Source organism: Podarcis tiliguerta (genome assembly GCF_965153285.1).
Source record: "Podarcis tiliguerta genome assembly, chromosome: 7".
NCBI lineage: Eukaryota > Metazoa > Chordata > Lepidosauria > Squamata > Lacertidae > Podarcis > Podarcis tiliguerta.
Window position 1 is genome coordinate 33,606,055 of NC_139540.1, and position 27,033 is coordinate 33,633,087.

Genomic DNA, 27,033 nt, shown 5'->3' on the forward strand with positions numbered 1-27,033 from the left:
TTAGACAAACTCATGGATGATAAGACCATGTGTACTACCTCAATATTGGAGGTGGTTCTGAATCCTGGTTGATGGGGAACACAACTGGGAAGAGTTGTGTTCTTGCACTCATGCCCTGCTTGGGGACTTCCCATAGGCATCTTGTTGACCACTATGAGAACGGGATGTTGAACTAGGTGGGCCTTTGGTCTGATCCAGCAGCGTTCTTCTTATGTTCTTAACCTGGTTATTTCTTAGAAAGCCCTACTATGCTCACTGAAACTTGGGGGTATCTCACTAGCCCCCTTCAAACTTTATACATGAGGGGGACAGTGAGGCTGTGCTACTGGCTCCAAGAGCACAAGCCTTCCCATGGCTCCACATTCACCTCGGCATGGATTTCTCCAGAAGGAAAGCCTATGCTCATGGATCTCTAGACACTGTGCAGTGGAACTCTTAATTGCACAGGGTTCCAGCCTCCAGGAAAGCCTACACACATGGTGATCTCTAAGCACATAGGCAAACACCTGCACCTAATGTGTAGGTGTAAAAGGTGGGGGAAGCTACATTACCTCAGTTTGCTGCCTAATTAATACCTTTCTGTCTACCACTGTGCAACTTAGTTCCTAGTAAAAATGCAGAGGGACAGCCTATTTTAAATTGATCACTCACTGAAAAGATCTAATGGTATGTGCATTTGCATGAGAAATGCTTGTTTTTAGATACAGACATAGCCTAGCAATGGTGCATCTATCCAGTTTTTCACCTTTGTCTTATAAAAGTTAACCGAAAGTATGCTGATCTTCATGAAATGTGTATGTGGCATATTACAAAGTGAGAGAGGCAACTTTCTTTTCCATTTTAACAACTGTCGGAATAGCAGCAGCACAGCTGAAATGCTATTGGAATGGAACGAGGACTGCACAATGCCTCGGAGAAAAAGAAAAGAGATAGCATAAAATTAACTATTCCAAAAAGATTTTATTGTGTGCAGTAAAGGATTGAAAGCTGGCAGCTTTTGCTGCACAATCAAATTGCATGTGCGGTACTTACCTTTCAACTGGTAGTTAGGTACCAGATGTTGCCCTACAACAAAGGAATATCAGAGACAAGCCATACTGGAATAATCAGCGTGTTAATTTTAAGCGGAGATCACTTGCCTTTTTTCTTGTTTAAAAAGAGGAAAACTCTTACAATGTTACATTAAACAGACCAACTGTCGTCAACATCACTCATGAATTATTTCCCTGTAGTTCAAGAATCTGACGCCGTCCAGATGTGTTGAACTCCAACTCCCATGAACCCCAGCCTGCATGGCCAGTGGTCAGCGATGATGGGAGTAATAGTCCAGTAACAGCTGGAGAGTCACAGGTTCCCCAAACCTACATTAGCTTTTAGTGCATTCACAGGTAGTTGAAGAGGTCTTCGCCCGCAGGATCCCCTCCTCCTAGCTATCTTTTTTGTAACTCACTTTATTTATTTTTTACAATCAAGCAGTGTATAAATTTTATTTATTAAGCAAGCAAACAAACAATTTTTAAAAAAAATCAAAGTACTTAGGACGTGAACAGTTAAATCTGATGTTTACAAACAAAATATTTTCCAGCCCAAGCCTATAAATTGTTCTGCTAGCTGAGTAACTAATTGGATCAAGCCATAAGGCATACATTTCTCAAAACTAAATTAATAATCCGTGGGAAGCAAGAATATCACCATTATGCCATTATTTAGGGTCTCTTGCCTGAACCAATGATATAAATTATTATAGAGAAAATCTAGCCAAAGTTAAGCAGTCTCAAATCCCATTGAAACCAATGGGATCAGTTATTAACTTTGGAAAAATCTATTGTATGTTAACTTTCATTTCTAGTAAAACTTGTATAAATAACAGTTGCATCAGAACCTGCACTTTCAATAATTGACAAGAAGGAACAGTCTTAAGGAGTATTCAGCTAAACAGCAACTCAGCTGCTGCCTTTGAATTTGCAGGATTGAAATTGTACATACATACAGTATATAATGTAAATTTAGTTTACATTAGTAAACATATAGTTTACATTAGTAAACATATCTTATAAGAGTTAAAAATGCATACAGCAAATCATTAAAAAGTCTTTTGAAAATCTTATGTTGGATGAATGAATTATGTAAATAATTTAAAGTAGATCCAATAGAACTACATTTTTGGCAAAATGAATACAGTATCTACTCACATCTTTTCCCCACATTGAGATAAGGTTTCCTGTGGAAGTTATCCCAGTGGTACAATCCCTGATTCCTAAATTCCAATTCTAGAAAAAGTCTTTCTTTAAAAAATATTGAAATCAGGAAACCAGGTCAACCATTTCATTTCAGTCACTTGATATTCTAGCCTTAATCCTAAAGTCATTAATAAGCCTTCAATAAGCTCTGGAGCCAAATGAGGATTCCCAGGTAAGATCCTCCCTCTATTGTGTGGGCAGGTAATCCCTCCCCTACCTGGCCTGATCTCCTTGGCAACGCTTCCCCCAGGTGGGATTGGACAACTGACTGGGGTAGGTGGATACCTCCAGGTATCCCATCTGAGGGAAGGCAAAGCCAAGCCTATGCTGATGGAGCCGCTCCAGATCCAGGGGCTGTGCGCATCCACGTAAAGGTCGCCCCCTGTTTTATGCGGGGGAGCGGTCATTCTAGAAAAAGTCTTTGTTAAAAAAATATTGAAATCAGGAAACCAGTTCAACCATTTCATTTCGGTCACATGATAGTCTAGCCTCAATCCTAAAGTCATTAATAAGCCTTCATACATTTGAGCCTAATTAAAATTACATATTGTTATTAAGTACATATCATCTCCATGGTGAAAAGAGAAAGGACTGTAATAAGGTTCAAAAGTCTAGCTATCTGAAGAATACCAAGTTTAACCTCTGATCTGTAGGTGTCTTATTGCCTCCACACTTCTGACAGGCTAATGCACTAGCTTGCAGTAAAACATGATGTGTATATTAGAATTTGTGTGAAGCAGCATGAAACTGTCATGTTCAGTTTTCTCTCTGCTTCAGATTAAACACTTAAGTGCTTTTATCTCCGCAGTTCACAACAAGACACGATGCGCAGTGCAGCTAAGGGAAAACAAGATGTGTTCTCTGCTCATTAGCAGAAAAACAGATTTATACATTTCAAATTGAAGGGGAGGGGATATTATATTGCAACAGCCGAGCATAAAACTTGACTTTTCTCAAGAGGTTGACTGTTTGGTGCCAGCTTATTCTCAGATACATCAGCTGCATTTTAATATAACTTGTACCTATTTCAGTGAAGCCACTCTGCAGTTCTGTCATCCGAACCAAATGATGTACACTGTACCAATTAGAAAACTCGAGTTATGTTTGTTCATGTGTATTTATCAGTTCATGACTCCCAACACCAAGTCATGACTCATAGGAGGAAAACAGCCCTCAGGGTACACCTGCATGAGAAAATGTTACAGTATATGTACTAATTTGGAAGTATGAGAAGTCATCACCTTGTGAAGCAAGAACCAAGAAGCTACTGCTTGCTCCCAGTAGGTGGGTTCTTAATAGGGTTGACTTGAGTCAAACTGCTTGGGAAATTTTCATGTGGGAAAACTGTGCAGTCCATACATTTTGCTCCATACAGATACACCTGAGACCAATGAGATAGCTGACCCTCAGGGTGCTGTGTATGTTAACGTTCCAGGAATACGAGTAAGAGCATGCACATAATTGCATAAAAGAGCCTTAGGTGGGCATAGCTGGGTTTGAATTAATTTGGAAGCAAGTGTGGATAAAATTCTTCAAGCGCATATAGCCTCAAGCTCGTAGGCAGTTATGTGCCTTGTTAACTTTATCTGGCATCAGTGAGAGTCTGGGAATCTGCAGCGCAGGCAATGCCTAAGAAAGTATGAGGCACATTTTGCAAATGTTGCCTGTCTGCGCTAATAACCATATTCATTTATTGATATGGAAAGGTGGTTTTAAAAATACAGTATTATTTTTCCCTCCTCCTCTCAATTTAAACATATTTTTCCAAATACCTGTGAGATTATATCTAGCACTATATAGTTCCCCCGTAGGGTTCTCAGTTTGAAAAAAATATATACACATTTGTAAGCTAGCCAGAGGCACTTATACGTAACCCTCCGTAATGAGGTTACGTGTGGGTGGTTGAAGTATAAGTATCATAGGGATTGGGCCTGCGGCTGTATGTCTGACTGCTGAATTAAGTAAATTACTGCTGGTGGTGCAAACAGTGAATAGCTTTCCTTTTCAGAGTCACTAATTTAATATTCTCATCACCCTCTAAAGTGATTTATTAACTATAAAGCTATAATCTGCATACTCTTTAAAGCACATCCATATGCTTGCTTATAAGCAGCGCTGTCAGTATGTGGAAGAGAGGATAATGTTTCATTAAAACCTCAAATCCGACCACACTTAACCGAGACCTTCTTCCCCCTTTTCTCCTCCAACCTGTATCAACTATGGGCTCATCCACACTCGTGCTTGCCCCGTACCTAGAAAACATGGTTCCTAGAGGTTTTCCATTTGCCACATCACATTCCCTGGCAAAACCTGCTGTTTACCGCTGAATCAGGAAAAACGGTTGACTTCTGTTCCTCTACACCAGAGGTGTATCCCCCAGATGCTGGCATCCTCCAGATGCTTTAGACTGCCACTCTGATCATGCCCAACCAGCATAGCCAATGGTCACGGATAATGGGTTTTTTAGTCCCAAGCATTTGAAGGGCAGTATTTTGGCTGCCCCTGTTCAACATCAACCTCCCTCCTGTTGTGGCCAACTCAGGTTTGTTTTTTGTCTTTTAAGGGACATGGGCTGTGAACATACTAGCTGTCAATGCCACTCACCATTTTTATTTCTTCAAAAGCAGCTAGGATTGGAAGAGAACCACTCGAGGCTTGTTGCTCCAGAAAGTGCTTACATAATTTATTAGCATACACAAAAATTTCACTTATATCGGATGCCAGTAAAGTTTGTAACAAAGGAAGGTGCTTTGAAAATACTGAGAACCAGAAAAACCTATGATCAACAGAAGAAAAGCAAGAGAAGGTTTATTTTGACCTATGCACATCTACTGTATATTTTGGAAAGTTGTTTGTCTGTTTGCTGTGCATTTGGACACCTTTTAAGAAATCACAACCAAATTTGGCATTATGGTTCTTGAGATCAAGGAGCAGGTTTTTGTCTATGTTCAGATTTACTTGGACAGCATTTTGAATCAAGACTGAACCTTTCGAAACTGTGATTTAAAACTCTGATTTCAAAACAACATTGATTTTTTGGGTAATTCCCAAGCAATGCTGGCGATGCGGCTGCTGGTAATTTATATAGAACAAATAGCAAACTCAAAGAGTCCCTTCTTCAGTTGTTGGCAGTTTAAGTGGACAAAAGTAAACACTAGCCTTCATGTCTCTAAACTAAGGTCTCTGTGTAAACTACCAACAGTTGAAGAGAAATGTGAAGACCCTGGCATATTTGTTATAAACACCCTGTGTTAATTAGTTTGTTTTTAAGTACTATTATCTGCTTTGCCTACCCAAGAGATCAAGGAGGTCACTTCAATTGACTCGCTTCTTATGTTAACTACAGGCCTGAGCTAGCAAAGCATTCAGCATTCCAGAAACATGGGCTAATTCTCAAGTGCATTGCAACTTCTGCAAGTATTTGTCACTGTGTAGACTAAACGGTGTCAATTTATGTTCAATATGCACAGACACAATATGTGAGGCAGTGGAGAATCTGGCATTAAGAATTAAAAAATCTCAAATCTTGGCACAAGGCTTTCAGAGGGTGCAAATAATTTGTGTTTGATGAGCTCTAGTATTTCAAACATCAGACCTTTTAAAATAAGATCTTAACAGGGATCTTCAATAGCCAAGAAAGGAGGAAATGTAGCATTTTACATTTACCACAAAAGATATGAAGACTGAGTGAGAACATGTGACCATATATATACTGTTGGACTCCAAACTTCCATCAACTCTAGCTAGTATAGCCAATGGTAAAGGATATGGGAATTACAGTCCATAAGATCATCAGGAAGGCCACAGTTTTCTATTTCTGTATTAATCCATCTGGAGCAGGCACATACCCAATAGAATTAAGATTTTTGTAGGTCACCAGTCACTTTCAGTATCTGTTCCCTATCTGACAATATCCATTGAGCTACAGAGCTTCAGAATCAGGTTTTTATCTGTTTACACATCTCCAAGCTATTTCCTTTATACAATAGCCGTTAAGTTTTGGTGTTTCTTTGTTAATACTTTATTATTGGATAGGGAGAGATGATCTCTCTCTCCCCCCCCCCCCCGTTTCCCGAATTAATAAGGACAACAAGAAGCAAATATTCACAGCTCTTCATCCTTTTTAACAACTCGAAGCGGGAGAGTTCACATTTCTCCAGGTGATGATATGAATTATTCAAGACATTGACATAAAAAAGGTGATACTGATTTGTGATCGGTATGTGAGCTGTAGTTAAATCTGCATCTACATTTTTATTGTTATCCTCCCTGCCTCTTACTTATGTTTCTTTTTGAAAAAAAGAATTCTTAGGGTTTCATTTCAGTATTCCTTAACAGGGATAAAGTGCTACGGGTTGTTCCTGAGAATGAGAAAGCAGCAAACACACTGAAGATCCTTTCTCAACAACTTGAGGTGAGTTTGGGGGCCTGTGGACTGAGGGACAGAATGAGCAGAGTGTTTCATCAGAGATTTTTAAATATGTTCTGAAGGATCATTGACACACATATCTCCGTCTCAATCTCTATCTATCTATCTATCTATCTATCTATCATCTATCTATTCATTCCGGCTTGTGGTCTGAAGGCACTTGAGGCCACCAAGTTGCTGAAGCTAAGTCCTTCTGGGTCTGTTAAGAGCTTAGATGGCAGCTTACAGGCTTTCTGGGAGCCATATGCACATTACACTGCATTCAAAGAGGCAGTATATAATTGTAAGAACATGAATGAATGCTTAGGGAGGATAGAAGAACGGAAGGGTGGTGGTGGTGGTTGTTGTGGAGAAATGGAAAAAAACATGAGAGAGATGGGCTGACGAAGAAAGTGAGGGTAAGACCAGAACAAAGCAATCCTGCGAACCCTTCCCACTTTTGTCTCTGGCCCCACCTACTGCCACTAACTGATCATCCCCAAAGGAAACTGCTTTGAGGTTGTTGTTTTTACAATCAAGTGGTATATAAATTATAAATAAATACAGGAATGCAGCTTGATTGATAGGAATCCATAGCATAAGAAGCTACTTCATACAAGATCAGACTATTCGTCCATTTAGCTCAGAATTGTGGCAGGAACTTCGAAATTGCTTGCCTGATTGTTTTAAATGAAGATACCAGGGATGGATTCTGGAACCACCTGTTTGCAAAACATGCACTGTACGGCTAAGCGGTGGTCCTTGCCCACAGAGTTTGTTCTGTGCTTAGTTACAAGCCATTTGCAAAAGACAGGGCGAGAGGCATCATGAAAACATTTTTCTATACCATATGAACCCTGTCTGATTCCCATACTTTGACACCGTTTATATAGTTCTGTATTAAGCATGCCTCTAATATTATTGTAATCCTTTTTAAGCAACAAACATTTTTTACTTTTATGAGCAGTAGCTGTGTACTGTCATGAACAATTTCCTCCAAAGCACCTTTGCAATGCTTTTCTAGCAGAACATCACTTATAATTAGGAGACTATTGTCTCCATGTGTGTAACTTAGGGAAAAATAGAGTCTTATCAGCACAGCAAGAAATAAAGAACAAAAGTAAGAGATGATGATCAGTTGTTATCATATGAGGAATTCCTGAGTATCTGTATTCTTAAATGTTTTCTGTATTTTTAAATACAGGCATGCCTGATACCAGATAGAAAATGATAGATAGATAGATAGATAGATAGATAGATAGATAGATAGATAGATGATTGATAGCCTTCAGGCATGACCTCCTCAATAGGGATATCAAATAGGGTGGCCACTTATACATTGCCAAAATAGAGGAGATGTTTCACCATAAAGAGGAGGAGATAATATACACATACACAATCATTTTACCATCATGGGGAAGACTGTGATCAAGTGACCTGTGTGGTTGCTCAGTTTATGGACCAGGTGCTGACCATTGATGGACAAATCCAAGATCCCTCCTGATCTCCCTTATTATGGCTCTTTATCTTTAAACTAGGACCTGCAAACATTCCAATAGAGAACTACCCCCTGACAGTCCTTCAAACCAAGGATTGTCCTCTTCAAAGTGGGACACATAGCCATGCTGTGAACCAGCCAGTTGCTACCTGATAGCGGGCAGGATAACATCGCTTCCACCATCCCCAAACATCATGCAAAACAGCCACATATTTCTGCCTCTACAAATCTATCAGCCCAACAAAGGTTGATAAGCTGAAGAGTGAAAGAGCCAAAGGATAGCAATAACATACAAATTGCTTTAATTTTATGGTTACCTTCAAGGTAAATTTGAGACCTTAGAATGCAGACATGTTTTAAGAAGCACATACTGAGTGCTTCTGGCTTATGTTGTAAATCTAAGTCACCTATCACATTACCAACATTCTTCCTTCCTCAAGGGAAAAAGCAAATAAATTTGAAACCAGTGTAATAAAGTTGAGAATCTATCCAAGAAGGAACTTGTTTATACCTAAAGAAATGTAAGCCCACAAAAGGTTTATTCTAATTGGTTCGTTCTCAGTTTACCCTTGGCATTTTTGTGTTTTCCACCAAGTGAACACACTGTACTTAGGCAAATTTGTAAAGCTACTATTCTTTGACAAATTTATGTATTCTGTGCGATGCCTCGTTCAAATCTCTGCAACCATGTTTTCCCCCAGGAGAAAAATGGGGGAGGGAAGTGTGGGGCAATATAAGTTCTCAGCTTCTGTTTACTCATGCTGTGGTTTAGGGACAGGTCAACGATTCAGTTCCCAACATCTAGGACTGGGCCGCCCATGAAGCGAACTGAAGTAGCCACTTTAGGGGCCGGCACCTCCCCATTTTGCCTCAGGTGGCAAAACAGGATGGGCTGCCCCTGCCAACATTTCAAGTCAGGGCTGAGAGAGCCCCCTGTCTAAAACCCTGGAGAGCCATTGCCAGTCAGTGTTGACAATAGTGAGCTACATGGTGTGACTGTGTATAATACACCTTCCTATGTTCCTATCTCCCCACACTTGTTGTAGGAATTCAGCCTCACCACACGGTGGCTATTGCAAATGGAAAATTGTTTCAGCCTGACATAGCTAGTGGTGCTAAGGTTTGCCCAGTAAAAAGATTTCCACTGCCATTATTCCATGTGTCTTTTCTCATTGGGCCTCTTATTAAAAACCTACTTGGGGAAGAAGATACTCTAATCTTGCCCCTCAGAGAGATGTTCTTTTCCCTCTCTTATGTTTTCAACTGGTCTTGGGCTGCAATGCCAGGCCACCTTACCTGGAAGTAAGACTCACTGAACTTTGGTTTTACTTCTGAGCAGTGCACCCTAGGATTGTACAATTAGTTTCATTGTCTGGGTTTCAGACTTTAGGACTTACGCCTTAAATACCCCTTGCTTTAAAACAAACAAACAAACAAATAAACAATTTGGCACTATCTTTGCCCAATGAGCTGTCATCCAGAGCTTTTGCATGACACTTTTCCAAGGGATGTGTTGCTGTAACTCCAAATGCTTTCTACTTATTGACAGATTCCTTTCCTTTGGTTGACCTGTTAGAAGAGTAAACTCTGAAAGCAACATCTACTGGCTACATCATCTGATATAATATTAAGAGACTACACAGTATTTTGAAGAATTACTGTGTAGGAAATCGGATGCAGAGAATACATTTAATCACTGGTTGAATTATGGTAGCCGTGTGGCAGACGAGAGTACTTGTTTTAGGGGGGTTTTTTAGGTTTTCATTTTCAGACACCAAATCACTAAAGCAGCATGCACATATCCTCTGACATGATTTTTGCAAGGATGTATATCAAACAGTTATAGACTATAAATGTACATAAAAACACGTGGGCTGAAAATTAAATTGAAGAAATTGTGCCTTATACACATTACTCATTTCAGCATAGGTTTTTTTTGGCTATTTCAGGATCAATGGTTAATATTAAATCTGCTTTTCTCAGGCTGTAGTAAGTACCTAAACATGAGGATGATCTCTGACATGTTATTAGAGTGCATAAGAAGAAGATGACCTTTTATATATTAAATTCATGGATGTTCTCAATCTAGACTGAATAAATATGAATTACAGGTTGGTTCCTGCACTACAGGTAGACCTGTGGCAGCCTGGCAGCATCTCCTACATCTCAAAGGGTGCAGTTACAGACATACGTGTATCAAGGAACAATTCGCAAATTCTTCTGCCTTACCTACAACAAGCAAACATCCAATATACGTAAGCATGGATTTCAGTTCCTCTAAGGCCACCTGATGCATTCTGCCATGGTTTAGGTCTGTTACATCTATTTTATTTAGAAATATGCTCCATTTAATATTGTGCCTTTTTAATTACAATGGCTGGAGAGGACAACAGACCTCCTACAAAACTGTTATTTGAATGGAAGCATGCAGGAACTCTCTTGGGCAGACAGTTTAATTAAAGAGTCCCCTTTAGAATGAAAACCAGTGTCTCTTCAGTGCTCCCAGGCCTGGTTTATTTGTTATATAAATTGTAATTATTGCCACTGGTTCCACAGTCTGCTTAATTTGCACTTGAATGTTAAGTAGAAGTATGCTGAGTAGTTGCAAGCGCACACATGCTTTTAAATTATATGCTAGGGATACACTAGTCAATTTCCTGTCACCAAAAAGGCCCGTGTGGAGCACAGATTCATTATTATTGTTAATTCCTCTGCTTTCAGTAGGAATTGCACTGATCATTCCACATTGTCATGTTTTTAAACTCCCAGCAGCATTTGTCAGAGTTCTGTCTCTCTCAATAGGAGCCGATAATTCTAAGACCAGGATTTGTTTGTCAGGAAGATGGAGAAATTAGCTAAATAACCTTTATTCGGGATTTTTATAGTGGAGGTGTATTGGGAGTGTGTATCGAGATGCCATAATGCTGTGGCGTTGTTTTCTTTTTTAAAATGGCAGATTGATTTAACTAGATCATAGAATGTGACACTGTTGACATGTTTCTACTTGAGCCTTGTCTTTGCCATGTTAGGAAAAGACTCTTAATTCTAAAGTTAATGGAAGTAGCACACGCTAATGTAATTGGCGCAAAGTATTCTTAATGGAGACATCACACAAACTTTGAACTTAGACTCCTGGAAGATATTGCTTGTTCATTTGGTTTTGTGTTGCTATTAGCTTTAACAGATGTTGCTATTACATGTTCCAACTTTTCTGTATGGCTCTGGGGGCTAAAACATATCTTTAAAAAACAACAACACAAGAAGTGAAGCTAGCAAGGTGCTTCTTAGAGTTTCCTTTGAAGGGAATATTCAAGGGACGATGTACGGAATGATTTAGTTAACAAGCTAATTAAATTTCTGTCCCACCCATCCTCCGAAAGGGAACCTGGGACAGCAAGATAGCAAACACATAACAAATTTTGTGGGCTTGAATATAAGCATTCTTTATTTATCCACAATACTTCTGTAATGCACCCATGGAGCAAGCAGCTTACAACAGCAGTATAATATCGCTATAAAAAAATAAAAAACAAACTGGAGAATAAAGTCGATATACCAAAACAAAACAAAACAAAACACAAACCCACCTCTCAGCAACACCAATAAATAAATTAAATAGGCTTTTAAAAATTAAGGGTGGAATTCAGTGTGTGATACTACAAATGTTCTGTGTGCACAAGCATATCAGAACAATCTTCCCTCTCCTCATACACCTTATGGGAATTCTCTTGGCCAGTTTGGGGGTGCAGGAGGCCCATGATGAGAGGAGAGGGGGCAAAGCCCTCTTGCACAAGTCCTCAGCCATTGCCCAGGGGAAAGCTGACAAGGTTTAGGCAAAGCTGAGTAGAGAAGCTAATGCAACAAATGGTTGAGCCCAGATCCACTTGCATTTTAAAGTTCAAAGATTAACATATTCCAGATTGTAAAAAGAGATTAATCTTCTTTCAGTTTCACAGTAACCCTTCTTAGAAGTCTGAATGTAAAACAGGATCTAGCAAAAAGGTGGAAGATACTAAGTTTTTCATTTAAACTTCAATACTGGCTAATTAGTTTACATCATGCTCTGTGATTCCCTTAAAAAAAAACTTCTCGGCTTTTTTCAAAGTACTGTTATATTTCAAAACAACTAGCTTGTTTGACAGCACATTACAGTATACCAGAATGCTATCACAACCAATTTAGGCAGGCTTATGACAGTGACACAAATAGTTCCTCGACGTGTTTCAATCTATGTTACTTCAGGTTACCGTAACAGTGTTATTTTCCTGCATTTTTCTATGCCCTTTCTTGCTTGGTCTGCATTTATTCATTTTGCTTTCTTTTGACACAGCGTCCTCATATCTGATCTGCAAAAAGCAGTAGAAAAGCATAGTGGTTTGGGGTCATCCAGGAATCGTAGATCATTACCAGGATACAGCTATGAAATATATCATTCACTGGAGGAAGTAGGTAACATTAAAATGGTATCCCATGTATTTGCAAGTGCATGTCCTGGGGGAATTAGCAAACTTGTGTTATTTCTAGAACCTTTTAAATAACCTTTAAAAATATGCAAACTAGGAAACTCTATAATACGCATTGAAAACACTTTAAGGGATTCCTAGCCTTTGCAATATTGTGCTGGTTTTTCATTTTCATATATGATAAGTTTACCAGATAGTTTTTTCATTGAATCCGGGGACACTTTTCAACTTCAATGGATTTTGTATGGGGGCTGATTTGTAAATCCGGGGACTGTTCCTGGGAAATGGGGACGTCAGGTAACCTTAATATATGATAAGGAAAATGATTCAAATTAAAAAGATGCATCTTGTCTCTTTTTATTTTTGCTTTTTCAGATTCAGAGTTGGATGTATCACCTGAACAAAACTCATTCAGATCTTGTCCACATGTTCTGTGTTGGCAAGTCATATGAAGGAAGACCACTTTTTGTGCTAAAGGTAAAATAAAATTGATAAAATGTTTGTGAAGTTATTGGCATATAATGCTGTAGGGACACCCCAATCTTTGAGTGGTGCAAAATTGCAGTGCTTTCATGTGCTAACCCAGAGTTCGGTTTCCTTGGAATGAGTGACGGCGGAGACTGTAGTGTCTTTATGATATATGGTTTATTTGCACATGCATATATACAACCGAAGTACAAAAAGGGTTCCTCCTGAGAGGTTCAGGATTGAAAATGTGCAGGTGTAATTGAGTCCCTGTTGAATCCAGGAACTCAAATACCTATTGAATCAGGCATACAGCCTACCCAACCCACTAAACTCACAACAATAAACATGAATGGCCAAGGAAATTCCACCTAGGAACATAGAATCATAGAGTTGGAAGGAAGCCTGACATGTAATTCTTTTGAAAGTGTTCAGAAGGAGGGGAAAACATACCATCAAATTTTATTTTGTAAGATAGTAGAGCCAGGAGCCAAAGAATTGTTAAACTATTTCCATGAGTCCAGTGGGAGATTTAAGCTTGTTTCTCCTCTTGCTGCTTCCTCCTGCGCTGCAAAGTTAAGTTCTTTTGGAACTATCAAAAGCAGTTTATGGTGCTCAGCTGTTTAAAGAAAAAGGAAAAAAGGAAACAATTCCACACAAGGATTTGACACAAGTAGTAGTTTGGACGCTGGCCTGTGTTTTTTGTTTTTGTTTTCTCCTCACTTTTGCACATTTACTATTGCAGCTAGGCAAAAGATCACGCCTTTACAAGAAAGCTGTCTGGATAGACTGTGGAATCCATGCAAGAGAATGGATTGGACCAGCATTTTGCCAGTGGTTTGTGAAAGAAGTAAGGTTCAATTCCCCTGTTGTATTTTGGAATTGGGAAATTGTAAGTCCGGGGCATCCAGTTTGCTGCCTTTGTATCTGGAACTTATTTGTAATGGTTAACTAGGGTGAAGGTAGCCGCATCTGTCAGAAGCAAGCTAGGGTGCTCTCAAACCTTATCCTTTGACAATATTGCTAGCACCCATAATGCAGCTTAATCTGCTATCAGCCGTTTCCTGCATAGATAAGGATGTAGCGCCCTGTTACATCCCAGTGAATAACTCCACTGCCATTGTGACTAGCTGATTTCTTGACTTAGGACCTGACTCATTTATGTTCAGAGAATCTGACAAGATCAACACAAGTCAGGAAGAAAATCTGCTGTTTGTCTGAACAGCAGCCTGGACAGTTGTCATGAGCTTTCACCATGCAGCCAACAGCGTGAACTTGTTCTTCCTTAGTCTGTGGATAAGTCTGATTTGGGCACCACATGAAATGTAGAGATTTCAGCAGCATCTGCCACTTTTGTTGGAAGCATATTCTGATTTATTTAAACTTGGTGTCGGGGATAGATGAATGTCTGAGCGGGGACATGAAGTGCAACATCCAACATGCTTGCTCTTATTTTTCTAATTGTAAATTTAATTTAATTTAAATAATCTCCATGACCCAACAACAAGAAACATACAACAATACTGCAGGCAAATAATGAGAGGTTGCAGTCTATCAGTAATATATACAAGCAATGATTAAGAATACCAGATGGAGGACTGTTGTATCAGGGCTCTCTGTTATTGTCTTTCTTGTTACCATTAAGTAATGAAATCATACCAGACTGGCATACATTTATTTGATTTGGTTTGACCTTTAGCCTGCTTCAGTTTATAAGGTTTTCCATTGTTTTAGTCTTGTATTATTATATTGTTTCAACCTATTCTGAGACTTTATGGTAAAGGATGGGTAAGAAATCCAATAAATAACTGCCTACACCACCATAAAATAGTTCCCATTCACAGAATGAGAGTTGTGTTCATGGAAGGGGTCCAACCATGAGTGCAATTATTCTGTGAACAGAAGCGCTTTCCAATGACATCACCATATCCAGAAATTTTATTTCTCTAAGCTGCACTAGAAAACCATTCTGCACTGGATCCAGATTTTGCCTTCCATGGACAGAAAGACTCTTTCTGACCACAGAAGCCATTTGATCCAGAAGAGAGATCCCTCCAGCAGAGGTTTGGGGGTGTACAAGTTAGGCATCGTTTCCAGGCCTTTGACCTCATAAGGCATCGTTTGACCTCATAAGGCATCGTTTCCAGGCCTTTGACCAGGAGGGCAACCAAAATGGTCAAAGGCTTGGAAACGATGCCTTATGAGGAACGGCTAAGGGAGCTGGGCATGTTTAGCCTGGAGAAGAGGAGGTTAAGGGGTGATATGATAGCCATGTTCAAATATATAAAAGGATGCCACATGGAGGAGGGAGAAAGGTTGTTTTCTGCTGCTCCAGAGAAGTGGACACGGAGCAATGGATCCAAACTACAAGAAAGAAGATTCCACCTAAACATTAGGAAGAACTTCCTGACAATAAGAGCTGTTCGACAGTGGAATTTGCTGCCAAGGAGTGTGGTGGAGTCTCCTTCTTTGGAGGTCTTTAAGCAGAGGCTTGACAACCATATGTCAGGAGTGCTCTGATGGTGTTTCCTGCTTGGCAGGGGGTTGGACTCGATGGCCCTTGTGGTCTCTTCCAACTCTATGATTCTATGATTCTAAGTTTTGCAGATTCCCCTGCCAGTGGGGAGTATAAAAATGTACAGTGGTACCTCGGGTTACGCTTCATGTTACAGACTCCGCTAACCCAAAAATATTACCTCGGGTTAAGAACTTTGCTTCAGGATGAGAACAGAAATTGTGCTCCGGCGGCGCAGCAGCAGCGGGAGGCCCATTAGCTAAAGTGGTGCTTCAGGTTAAGAACAGTTTCAGGTTAAGAACGGACCTCCGGAACGAATTAAGTACTTAACCCAAGGTACCACTGTATTTGGGGAATATTTGGTGGGTAGTTTTTGCTCGGTGGTAAATCTAACACAAGATACTGTTTTAAATGCATTTTGCCAGTTACCCTTGAAGGGAGTAAAGACATAGCCTAGCTCACTTACTTGGGTCACCTGGAGCTATTTGCTTTCTTGCCATCTTGGTTCAGTGCACTCTTTTTGCTCGTGCTGTGTACTGCACACACAGTCAGGGGCGTAGGACGGGGGTGTGGGCCACCCGGGTGTCATCATTGAGGGGGGTGACAGAATGGCACACAGCGGGGTTTGGCACTTACCGCGGGGCCTGGCTTGCAGTGCGCATGAGCCACGTGTCTCTCCTGGGAGTGAAGTGGTGGCTCAGGGCCCCACGCTGCCGGAAACAGCAGCATGGGGCTTGCTTGCGTCTGCCCGGCGGACTCTGTGGGCAGCTCGCTGCGCCATCCCCTGGGCAGATTGCCGCGGTGCCCCTGTGGGTGGCTAACCCCAACCCTGCCGCTCCTGGCGCCAGAGCAGCTAGCTACACCCCTTCACACAGTGATCTAGCTCTTACATGTTGCTCTCTATGCACTGATATGTGGCGAATTTTCCAGTCCTTTTGAGATGTATGTGACGGTTGGACAGCTGAACTAGGGTTAGGAAGACCATGGTTCAAATTTCTACTCAGCTATAAAGGTAAAGGGACCCCTGACCGTTAGGTCCAGTCGTGACCGACCCTGGGGTTGCGGCGCTCATCTCGCTTTACTGGCCAAGGGAGCCGACGTACAGCTTCTGGGTCATGTGGCCAGCATGACTAAGCCGCTTCTGGCGAACCAGAGCAGCGCATGGAAACGCCGTTTACCTTCCTGCCGGAGTGGTACCTATTTATCTACTTGCACTTTGACGTGATTTCTAAGTGCTAGGTTGGCAGGAGCAGGGACCGAGCAACGGGAGCTCACCCGTCGCGGTAATTGTCTTGCAGCTTAACCTTATCTCACAGGGTTATTGACAGGATAAAATGGTTTGGGATAGGGAGCCTTGCACACCTTCTCACTTCCTTGGAGAAAGGGAGGAGATAAAACTGTAATAAATATGAAATATGTTCAGCAATGATTAGCTTGCTAAGCATTCATTTAAAAGATAGGGTGCACTACCTGCTGTTGCCACAGTGAGGCATGCCATACATGCTTTTGCAAATAACTATGGCAGTTTCCAAATCTTTGCCATGACATTGTGTGTTTATCTACTTCAAAACAATACAAGGAATACAGGAGGAGAATAAATATAGCATAACTGGAAGGTGTACAGCAAGAGTGGCTAACCTCTGGCCCTCCGGCTGTTATGGGACTACAACTCCCATCACCCATCACATTCTCAGAGTAGTTCAAGTGCCGATCTCTCTTCCCAGGGAGTTCTGGGAACTGTTGTTCTGTGAGGGGAATAGGGGGTCTTCTAACAACTCTCAGCACCCTTAACATACTACAGCTCCCAGAATTCTTGGGGGAAGCCATGACTGCTAAAGTGCTACCATAGAGCTTTATATGTATGGTGGGAATGTGGCCTAAATCTAGGGTCTAATGTTATGTAGCTGCACCACTGTGCTGGAGATGTCATTTGAATGCTGTTTCTGGCAGCTAAAAGCTATATTGCATTTTATAAAAATTGTCCTCCTCGGCATTTCCTTTGGATGAGCCAAGTTGCTGTGTCAGTCTCTCTGAGAATGCAATATTCCATAATTTCCAGTACCACAAATATACCAATATCTCTAACCTTGCTGCAGAAAGTACGAACCTAATCAGTTCCCTTATGTAACAAGTGATTCTATGGGCTTTTTATGAATAAACAGTTTTGTTTTTTTAAATTCAGTTATATATTGTTTTCAGTTTCACATGCAATCATTATGGGACACGGCAACTGAATTTAATTCTGAATGAAAAACATTCATGGACATAAATGAAGTTTTACAAACCTGATTTTGGGGGGTGAGGGGGAGATGGGCTTCACAGTAGAAGCTCCTGCATGAAGGAATTTTCAAACAACCATCACCAGACTGCTGTGAAATTATTAATCAGTGGGGCATAGACACCCCAGAATCCATTAAGTTTTAATGCTCTTCCATGTATTTTACTTGCAAATATGAATTGTTGCGAGGCAAATATACTTCTGTATGCCATAATGAATCAGTTCAGCATCCATGGATCATAGCAGTGCTCAGACCCTGTAGACTGCAGTAGTAGACCTAGTTATCTGCAGATTGTTAGCTGTGCTCTTAAATCTCTATCTACTTACTATTTTATTTGTTGACCTAGGCCTGACTCAGGCTGGAGTGGGAGCTGCTTCCAGGTCATCTGGTTCCATGTTGCCCAATAATATCTGAAGACAGGAACTAGATTAATGGCACTGGAATGGTGGGTTTTTTACGCCATTCCAGAATAGTGGAACTTTGGCAACAAAGAAGTAGAGTTTCTTTTTAATGGCATTATCCTAGTTTGTGGATGCATGTCTTAGTAGAACTTTGCTTGAGCACCAAAATCTATCTGAGCTCTAGCATGCCTTATGTTTCTTGTCCTGCTCTGCAGTTCTGATTATTACTTCGTGTGTCCCGTCCCCCACCTGAAGCTGATATATATATGAAGGGTTCAGGATGGTTCCTATGGGTTTTTGATTACAAACATTACTTTGATTATTCTTTTGCCCATTCATAGGCTCTCCAGACCTATCAAAGTGACCCAGCCATGAGAAGAATGTTAAATCAACTGTATTTCTACATCATGCCTATTTTTAATGTGGATGGATACCATTTTAGCTGGACCCAGGTAAGTCATGTTTCCAGCATTAAGGTATTAGTAGAGTTAGAATTCAGTATATATTTTTACTGATATCCTCCTTGTAGAGCAGCAGTAAAACTGCTAGCACATTGTAGGATCTGGAATGGTTTAAAATTGAATGGGGGACTGCATGTTGAGATTTCTGCATAACAGGGGGTTGTACTAGATGACCCCTAGGGATCCCTTCCACCTCTACAATTCTGTGATTCTACGAATGCAGTCAAGGACAGGTAATTTGCAACATGCTTGCATTTAACTCGTGCACATTCAGCTTTATGCACTTGGCCAAAGTAAAAAATAAGGAAGATAGTGGATATCCAGGAACAAGGACTTTGGCAATCCCACCCACCATTGAACCTAATGTGTTTTGACTATACACAGTTCTGGCTTTACGGACTATCCCTGGAACTTAACCCCAGCATAAGTTAAGAGCTGCCTGTGTTTCAAAATATGTGTTTGGGGAGGGAGTTCATAAAGTATCTTTACAAGAATTTGTTAATATGCACATGATGCTTTTTTTAACCAATATATATGTTGTCTTTCCATGTTCTAAACAATTATGGATAGGATCGATTTTGGAGAAAAACAAGATCAAAGAATTCAAGATTCCGTTGCCATGGCGTAGATGCCAATCGTAACTGGAAGGTGAAATGGTGTGGTAAGTCTAGAATTAGCCTGTATTTGAATTAGCAAGCTATGGAGCAATTTTATTATCTAGGATATTAAAGTGCACTGCAAATTTTTATTGGATATGATCCAGGTTGCGAAACAAATCAAACCATGGTTAACAGTTTCACTATAAACACAGAGATCAATCACACTTCACTCCTCACCTGGTGCAAGCAGAAAGAAAGAAGCAACAATCCCTGGCCTAGAATTATATCCATGCTTAAATGCAAGTCCTACTGGGGCAGCTCAGTCAGCCCCGCCCTTTCCCCCCCCCCGTATTCCATTGGCAGTGTGCGTATATGGCGGGTGTGGGAAGGGGCACTGATGCAGGATAGAATGTCCCTATTTTTATTTGAGGAATGTTGGGGGATATGCCATCGGACTTTGCAGTTTAGCGCTGTAGGCCTCAATATGGGACTAGATGTAGGCATAATAACCCACTAGAGAACTACAAAGTTTTGTGGGTTTCAAATAATTGATGTGACCAGTGCTTTTTTCCCTAAAAAAATGTTTAGGGGTACTCTCATTTTCCTGTTGTTGTGTCCGACTCTTCGTGACCCCATGGACCAGAGCACGCCAGGCACTTCTGTCTTCCACTGCCTCCCACAGTTTAGTCAAACTCATGCTGGTAGCTTCGAGAACACTATCCAACTATCTCGCCCTCTGTCGTCACCTTCTCCTTGTGTCCTCCATCTTTCCCAACATCAGGTTCTTTTCCAGGGAGTCTTCTCTTCTCATGAGGTGGCCAAAGTATTGGAGTCTCAGCTTCAGGATCTGTCCTTCCAGTGAGCACTTAGGGCTGATTTCCTTAAGAATGGATAGGTTTGATCTTCTTGCAGTCCATGGGACTCTCAAGAGTCCTCCAGCACCATAATTCAAAAGCATCAATTCTTCGGCGATCAGCCTTCTTTATGGTCCAGCTCTCACTTCCATACATCACTACTGGGAAAACTCATTTTCCTACTCATATTGAAATACTGCCCCTCAATGAGGCCAAACTTAGATTCACAAAATGTTTAGGGGTATGCATACGCCTGTGTCCCTCCAGAAAAAAAGCACAGTATGTGACTAATCAGCAGCCCATGTATGCAATTAATAAAAATTATAATAAAATTTATTACCTTACCATTTGTATAGCGCTTTCAAGTGTTCAAAGTTTATTATTTAGCTGTAATACATACAACATCCCTGTAAAGTCAAGTCACTATTGCTATTACCTTCCATATTGCAGATGGGAAGGTTGAAGCCAAGAGCGAGAGTAGATTGCCAATGGCTACCTGCTGTGTTCAAAACGAGAGATGAGATTCAAAGCAGGAACTTCCTGATTCACAGCTCCACATCTTAGGCCCATTCTAATTAATTTATACTTAATTAGTTCATATTATAGCCTAAAGAAACTGAGAGACTGCCTCACGGTTGCCTAGTGAATCTATGCCAGTGCCTCTGGTCTCCTTCATTCCTTTAATCCCCTGTTGCACAACAAAACAGAAGAGAATGAAGTGAGTAAATTTTTTAATTCTGAAACTCAGTTGCCTTTTTTTGAAGACATGAAGAACCGATTTGCATCTGGTTGGCTCTCTTATCTATATATTGCTTGTTATTACATCAAATGTGTTCAACCCAGGCGGGAATTCATCCCTCATTTCAGTTAGTTTTTACCTTTCACATCAATATAAACGTCCGTGCTTGCTCTGCTCAGATGGCACTCCCATGTGCATCCTCCCCCCCCCAAACGTGCTGTCCTATAGATAGCTGATTCTTAGAATAGTTCTTTTTTGATGTCAGTGATTTTTCAGAAGTAAAATGGAGACATAGAACTGCTGCATATTTGCCCAAGGATACAATGCAAGCCAACAACTATGACAGAATTAGAGCTTGAAAGTCCTTTGCTCCGAATCCCATGAACATTTGTCATCTTACATTGCCTCTCTCAAAGAGACAAAAAAGAAACGTGAACAAGGAAGTCATAGTTTGTATTATCTTGACCTGTTTTTATTCAGAAAAACAACCTTCACTCTGTGTTCTCATGGAGATGTCTTAGTTCCATCTCCAGTTTCCAGGCCTTGAAATTCTTAACAGGTGCCTGAGGGCAGGTAGGTTTTGAGCACGAATCCTGTTTTTGCATTTCTGCACATGTTTGGCATTCAATGAGCGAGACTGTTTCTTTTCCTTTAAGGCAACATTTCTGTGTCAGCTCTGTTTCCCTTCCTTTATGGCATAAGCACCTTGACACAGCGCTTACCTCTTGTGGCTTACTCCTTACTCTAATGCAAGTAGGAATATCTCCAGTCTAAGATCTATGGCTTTACAGTCTAGGGTACACATGGGATGGAGTTATTTGTTTCATTTGTGTCTCTAATTTTACTAATGACATACATATAGGCAACATTATTACACACCCAGACTGTTTATTTTTGAGAAGCTCAGTTGTAGATCATATGGTTTGAAAGCAAAAAGTCCCAGGTTTTAAATATACATATTTTCTTTATTTTTATGGAAAACAACAACATAGAAGCTGGTAAATTCTCCTCTGGCACAAATCCAGATTTGGGGTCCAGGGTTTCTGGTAACTTGGGGCTAGGGGAGCTGGGGTTATAGTTTAGTGGTGGTGCTCTTCCATTTGCGCTACTGGGCCCTCAGACACTGGGTCTGAGTCTCTGGGTTCATGACAGAAGCAGATAATGCCATCTCTCTCAGCCTATGTAGTTGGGACATTACAGGTTATCCACTGTTCCATCTCTTTGCATCAATATGAAAGCCACTATCAAGTTTTTCAACCCATATGCTCTGTTTTCGTTCCTTCATCCATCTCAAGAAAGCACAACATATCGAGTTCACTTTAATGATTGTCTCCTGCAGTGGGTGATGAACAATTCGACCATCTTCTGAAACAACCTTGTAGAGCAATTCTGTCATTTCCTGGGTTTTTATTGTCTTGTTGTGACAGTAACTCTGGCATTTGACAATAGCTGACATTTACTGAATTCCTTCTTATCCTTCCCCACCTAAACTCGAAAACCTTATCTGAATGAAAAACATTAGATAATATAGTAATAATATAAAGAACTGCATAGCTGTGCATGGCAGCTAGCATTTCTCTTTTAATATTTGTGTTCCTCATAATTGCGGGGATGATACAGGAGTAGTACACAGAGATTCTATTGGTTCGATAGGAAATTGGAACAGCTGCTATCAGCTTAGCCTACCAAAGTTAAGTATACAATTTACCTGAGTCAGCTCCAAATCATAGCTAGTAAAATATTGAGGTTAATCATCCCATATATAAATGCTGTAAAATAATGATCAAATCCATCTAAAAACAATAATTTATTGCTTTGTTTCTGTCTGAAAGAATCCTCTCCTGACTTTGTAACCTTAAGGAAGTAACCATCTGAGGTAAGCCATGCAATAACAGCTATATTGCATTGTGCCATGTTCTCAGGCAGTAGCAAATTGGTTTCGTGGCCCCATTAGAGAATCCCATCACATATGAGACTTGGAGTCTCTACTGAAACAAAGGAGCCATAAGTCAGTGTGACCCAGTCTTTGATTAGATCTTGTAACTACCATTTACAGCAGGGGTCAGCAAACTTTTTCAGGAGCACTGTCCCTCCAACCTTGAGTGGGGCTGAACTATATTTTTTTTTTGGGGGGGGGGGAATGAACAAATTCCTATGCCCCCACAAATAACCCAGAGGTGCATTTTGAATAAAAGCACACATTCTACTCATGTAAAAACACCAGGCAGGCCCCACAAATAACTCAGAAATGCATTTTAAATAAAAGGTTTCATTCTACTCCTATAAAAACATGCTGATTCCTGGACCATCCATGGGCCGGATTTAGAAGGCAATTGGGCCGGATCTGGTGCCCCGGGCCTTAGTTTGCCTACCCATGATTTACAGGTTGTGGCAGGATGGTCATGAATAGAAGCATCCATACCTAACTTTCTCTAGCCTGGTATAAACTCAATTTCATCTGTGCTAGTTAATATCAGCAGCAGCAACAGGAGGTAAGGATAAGTCTTTTAACAGCTGCAAAATGAAGAACACCAATCCATTATATTGGCAAAGATCCAAAGCTGCCTCAAGAAAAGTTTTGGAAGAGCAGACTAGACATCTAAACAGCTCAATTTGAACTAATGTGGGTCTTTTCAAGCCAGACAATATGGGAATACTTTCCTGAAGCGAGAAGGTTTGAAAACAACTGAATTATAGCATTTGATAAGAAATTAGGAGATGATTCTCTTGAGTTAGATTACTTGGTGGCTGTCTGTTTAGCAGAGAGTATACCACATGCCCTCGCTACCACAAAGTGCCCATCTGAGCTCAGACAAAGATAATCTTTGCATTTTTTCACTGATGGCCATGAAGAGAAGTTCTCGTGTCTTAGTTCCTCAGACCATACAAGTGCTATTTAGCTACTTCTGAGTTATTATGCTAATTATATAGCCTATTATACTTCATATTTTTAAGGAACGTCATGCAATGCTGGTTCTCATCCCCTTACTATTTAAAGTACATTTTATGCAAATGGTATTTATTAAAAGGAGTGTTTAATAAGCCCCTTGTGGCAGCAAAAATGCAGCAGTCAAGGTCTCATTGTTATGCAGAATTCCTGGAAAAAAAATATTTTTGTGTGTTAAACCCAAGCCAGTTACACAAAGAACATAAAGGACATCATGCTAACCATTAACAGATCAGAAACTGGTAAACCTCCCTGTGACTAAGCCATGGTTAGTGTTTTGGGAATGTTGCATCTGCACTCCTGTAGTCGTAACATATGTGCTGGTACAAACAAAAACTCCATCCACTTCTGTTCTTTTAATTGGCATGACTATTCTGAAGTATTGAAGCTACTACAAGAAAGGTTTCAGGCACGATCCAACCTGGTTTAAATAACGCCTTCAGTTTAAACAGCCTCAGTGGAAGGGCTTCAAGTTCTGATTTAGGCCAAATCCTTTGTCCAAACCGATAAAAAACAAACCTTTGTGCAACTCAGTGTTGGAGGACAGAGCTGCTGTGTCATACAGCACCCCCCTGCGCCCATCTAAGTGAGCCTGTCGAACTCAGGTGCACTTTCCATTTGCCAGGGTTGAAAGTGAGATTCAGCAGTCAGCCCATATATAATGGACTTCACCTTTGCCCAGCCCAATATATTTTGCTGCCTGATGGTACCTCCACCATTCAATGTACAGAAACGCACTAGAATGGCAGTTCAATCTTACTTTCCGCATGGGCAATAGGATAATGTCCTCCAGTGCACCTGAGGACAGTAAGATAGTTATGGGGGTGCAGGACAAGCCATGTGGCTCGCACCATTCTGTCCTCCAGCAGCTCCTTCTGCTGCCCACCAGCATTTGCTGAAAGATGCTGTTACCTTACTCTCCCTAACGTCAGCCCTGCCTTGGCCTCAGGCAGCAAAGTGGTTTTGGCCAACTGGTCCTTTCTATTCCTTTTTGTATGTGTGTGTGTGTTCAAGAGAGTTTCTTTTAATAAAAACAGAGCCCCATCAGCACCAGCACGATACCTGTGGGCGGTTTTCCTTGCTTCCAATTTAAATGTTGTGGGTTTAATTTGGTCTTCTTTTTCTTTTCAACACGCAGAGGAAGGGGCTTCCACCCACCCCTGCGACGACACGTACTGTGGTCCTTTCCCTGAATCTGAGCCAGAAGTGAAGGCTGTAGCTCACTTTCTTCGCCAACACCGGAAACAAATAAAAGCTTACCTGTCCTTTCATGCGTATGCCCAGATGTTGTTGTATCCCTACTCTTACAAGTATGCGACTATTCCAAATTTCAGCTGTGTGGTAAGTATGGGATTTGAAGAATTTTGAATCCTTGCGGATCACTTTGAATTTGAAGAAAGTACCGTATTTTTCCATGTATAAGACAATGTTTCTTTTATTTTAAAGTTATGTAAAAAAAATTGGGGGTCGTCTTATACACGGATAGTGCATAGGGGGGACGTGGGATTGTTTGCTGCCGCGAGCCGGAGATTGTCTGCGGCTATTGGGTGTGTTATTGGTGGCTGCAGCAAGGGGTGGTGTTGACTAGCTGTCGCTGCGGGCGATTGGAGGGGACAGATGATGGGCGACTTGCGATGTGTGCGAGTGGCAGCATATGTCAGGCAGGTGAGCGATTTTCCGGATTCCCCCCCTAAAAAAAGCTCAGCAACTCTGGGCAATCTCCCCCCCCCCCATTTTCTTAATTTGGAGTCCCCCAAAATAGGGGGTGTCTTATACTCACCTCACAGAGTGTTTGTTGTGGGAAAGGAAGGGAAAGGAGATTGTTAGCTGCCTTGAGACTCCTTAGGGTAGTGCTAAAGCGGGATATCAAATCCAAACTCCTCTTCTGCTGCTGCTTGGTGTGTGACTCTCAGTTCAAAGTAGTTATACTTCATATTTATGCATGGGCATATCATCCAATGTAATTGTTATATGTTCAGTAAAAGGTAAAGGTAAAGGTACCCCTGCCCATACGGGCCAGTCTTGGCAGACTCTAGGGTTGTGCGCTCATCTCACTCTAGAGGCCGGGAGCCAGCGCTGTCTGCAGACACTTCCAGGTCACGTGGCCAGCGTGACGAAGCTGCTCTGGCGAGCCTGCACCAGCGCAGCACACGCCGTTTACCTTCCCGCTATAAAGCGGTACCTATTTATCTATTTGCACTTAGGGGTGCTTTCGAACTGCTAGGTGGGCAGGAGCTGGGACCGAACGATGGGAGCTCACCCCGCTGCGGGGATTCGAACCGCCGACCATACGATCAGCAAGTCCTAGGCACTGAGGTTTTACCCACAGCGCCACCCGCGTCCCCTTATATAGTCAGTAATGAATACAATAAACAATATGCTTCATTTGAGGGTCCAAGAGAGATAGTGCAAAACATTAGGAATGTTGCAGAAAGATTTTGTGGCGCCGGATCTGGCAGGAGTTAGATGAGTGCCCAAAATACTGTGACAAAGGCAGCCAGGGATTTAAAAAGCCAATCAAAAATGCCCATCTAACTTGAGGTTAGACTCTGTTTCCTTGCCCCCTTAAACTTCAGTCAGTGCTTTCACTATCCATATAGCTATGCTAATATCTGTTCTATGGGAAGAGAATGTATTATGGGAATTGCTAGGCAACAGATTACGTGCTCTCAGTCAGTGCTACTTGCAGTTGAGAAGGGAACCTCTGAAGCAATGCAACTGATTGCTTCGTCTAAGAATGTTTTGAAGGATACCAAAAACATGTGAGCCAAAGAGGTGCATCGGAGATCATTTGCAATATCACAGAGCATCATTCTTGGACCAAAGTCAGGGCTTGGTGCAAGAGATCCCCTGCTCTTCTCCACACTTGGCAGAAAGGTGAAGGTCTCGCCTGAACTGTTTGGTCTCCAGTGGATCCCCTGTATTCTATGCACATTCTCTGTCCAGTAGCAAATTGCAGCACGAGGCACAGCAGGAGAACAACACCCTCATGTCAAGAGATATGTCAAAAGGCCATGTCACTCTGTTTTCACATTGGTGGTGAGGAAGAAGGAAACATGATGAAGAACTGCAATGAAAGCTAGCAAGCCATCAAGTGCACTTGCACAAATATCAAATACCCAAGGACAATGCAGTTGCACAGAAAACAAAAGAGAGGCACGTTT

At 41.2% G+C, this 27,033-nt stretch overlaps 1 protein-coding gene across 2 annotated transcripts in view; it reads left to right on the forward strand.

The window, feature by feature from the left end:
• CPA6 (carboxypeptidase A6) overlaps nucleotides 1-27,033 on the forward strand; it is a 45,121-nt gene that overhangs the window by 7,672 nt on the left and 10,416 nt on the right. For both annotated transcript variants that reach the window (XM_083451248.1, XM_083451249.1), the window contains 8 exons: nucleotides 6,579-6,654; nucleotides 10,277-10,401; nucleotides 12,477-12,591; nucleotides 12,985-13,086; nucleotides 13,820-13,924; nucleotides 18,611-18,721; nucleotides 19,301-19,391; nucleotides 25,008-25,210. In XM_083451248.1, coding sequence (XP_083307374.1) covers nucleotides 6,579-6,654; nucleotides 10,277-10,401; nucleotides 12,477-12,591; nucleotides 12,985-13,086; nucleotides 13,820-13,924; nucleotides 18,611-18,721; nucleotides 19,301-19,391; nucleotides 25,008-25,210 — 928 coding nt within the window. The remainder of the gene's footprint in view (nucleotides 1-6,578; nucleotides 6,655-10,276; nucleotides 10,402-12,476; nucleotides 12,592-12,984; nucleotides 13,087-13,819; nucleotides 13,925-18,610; nucleotides 18,722-19,300; nucleotides 19,392-25,007; nucleotides 25,211-27,033) is intronic.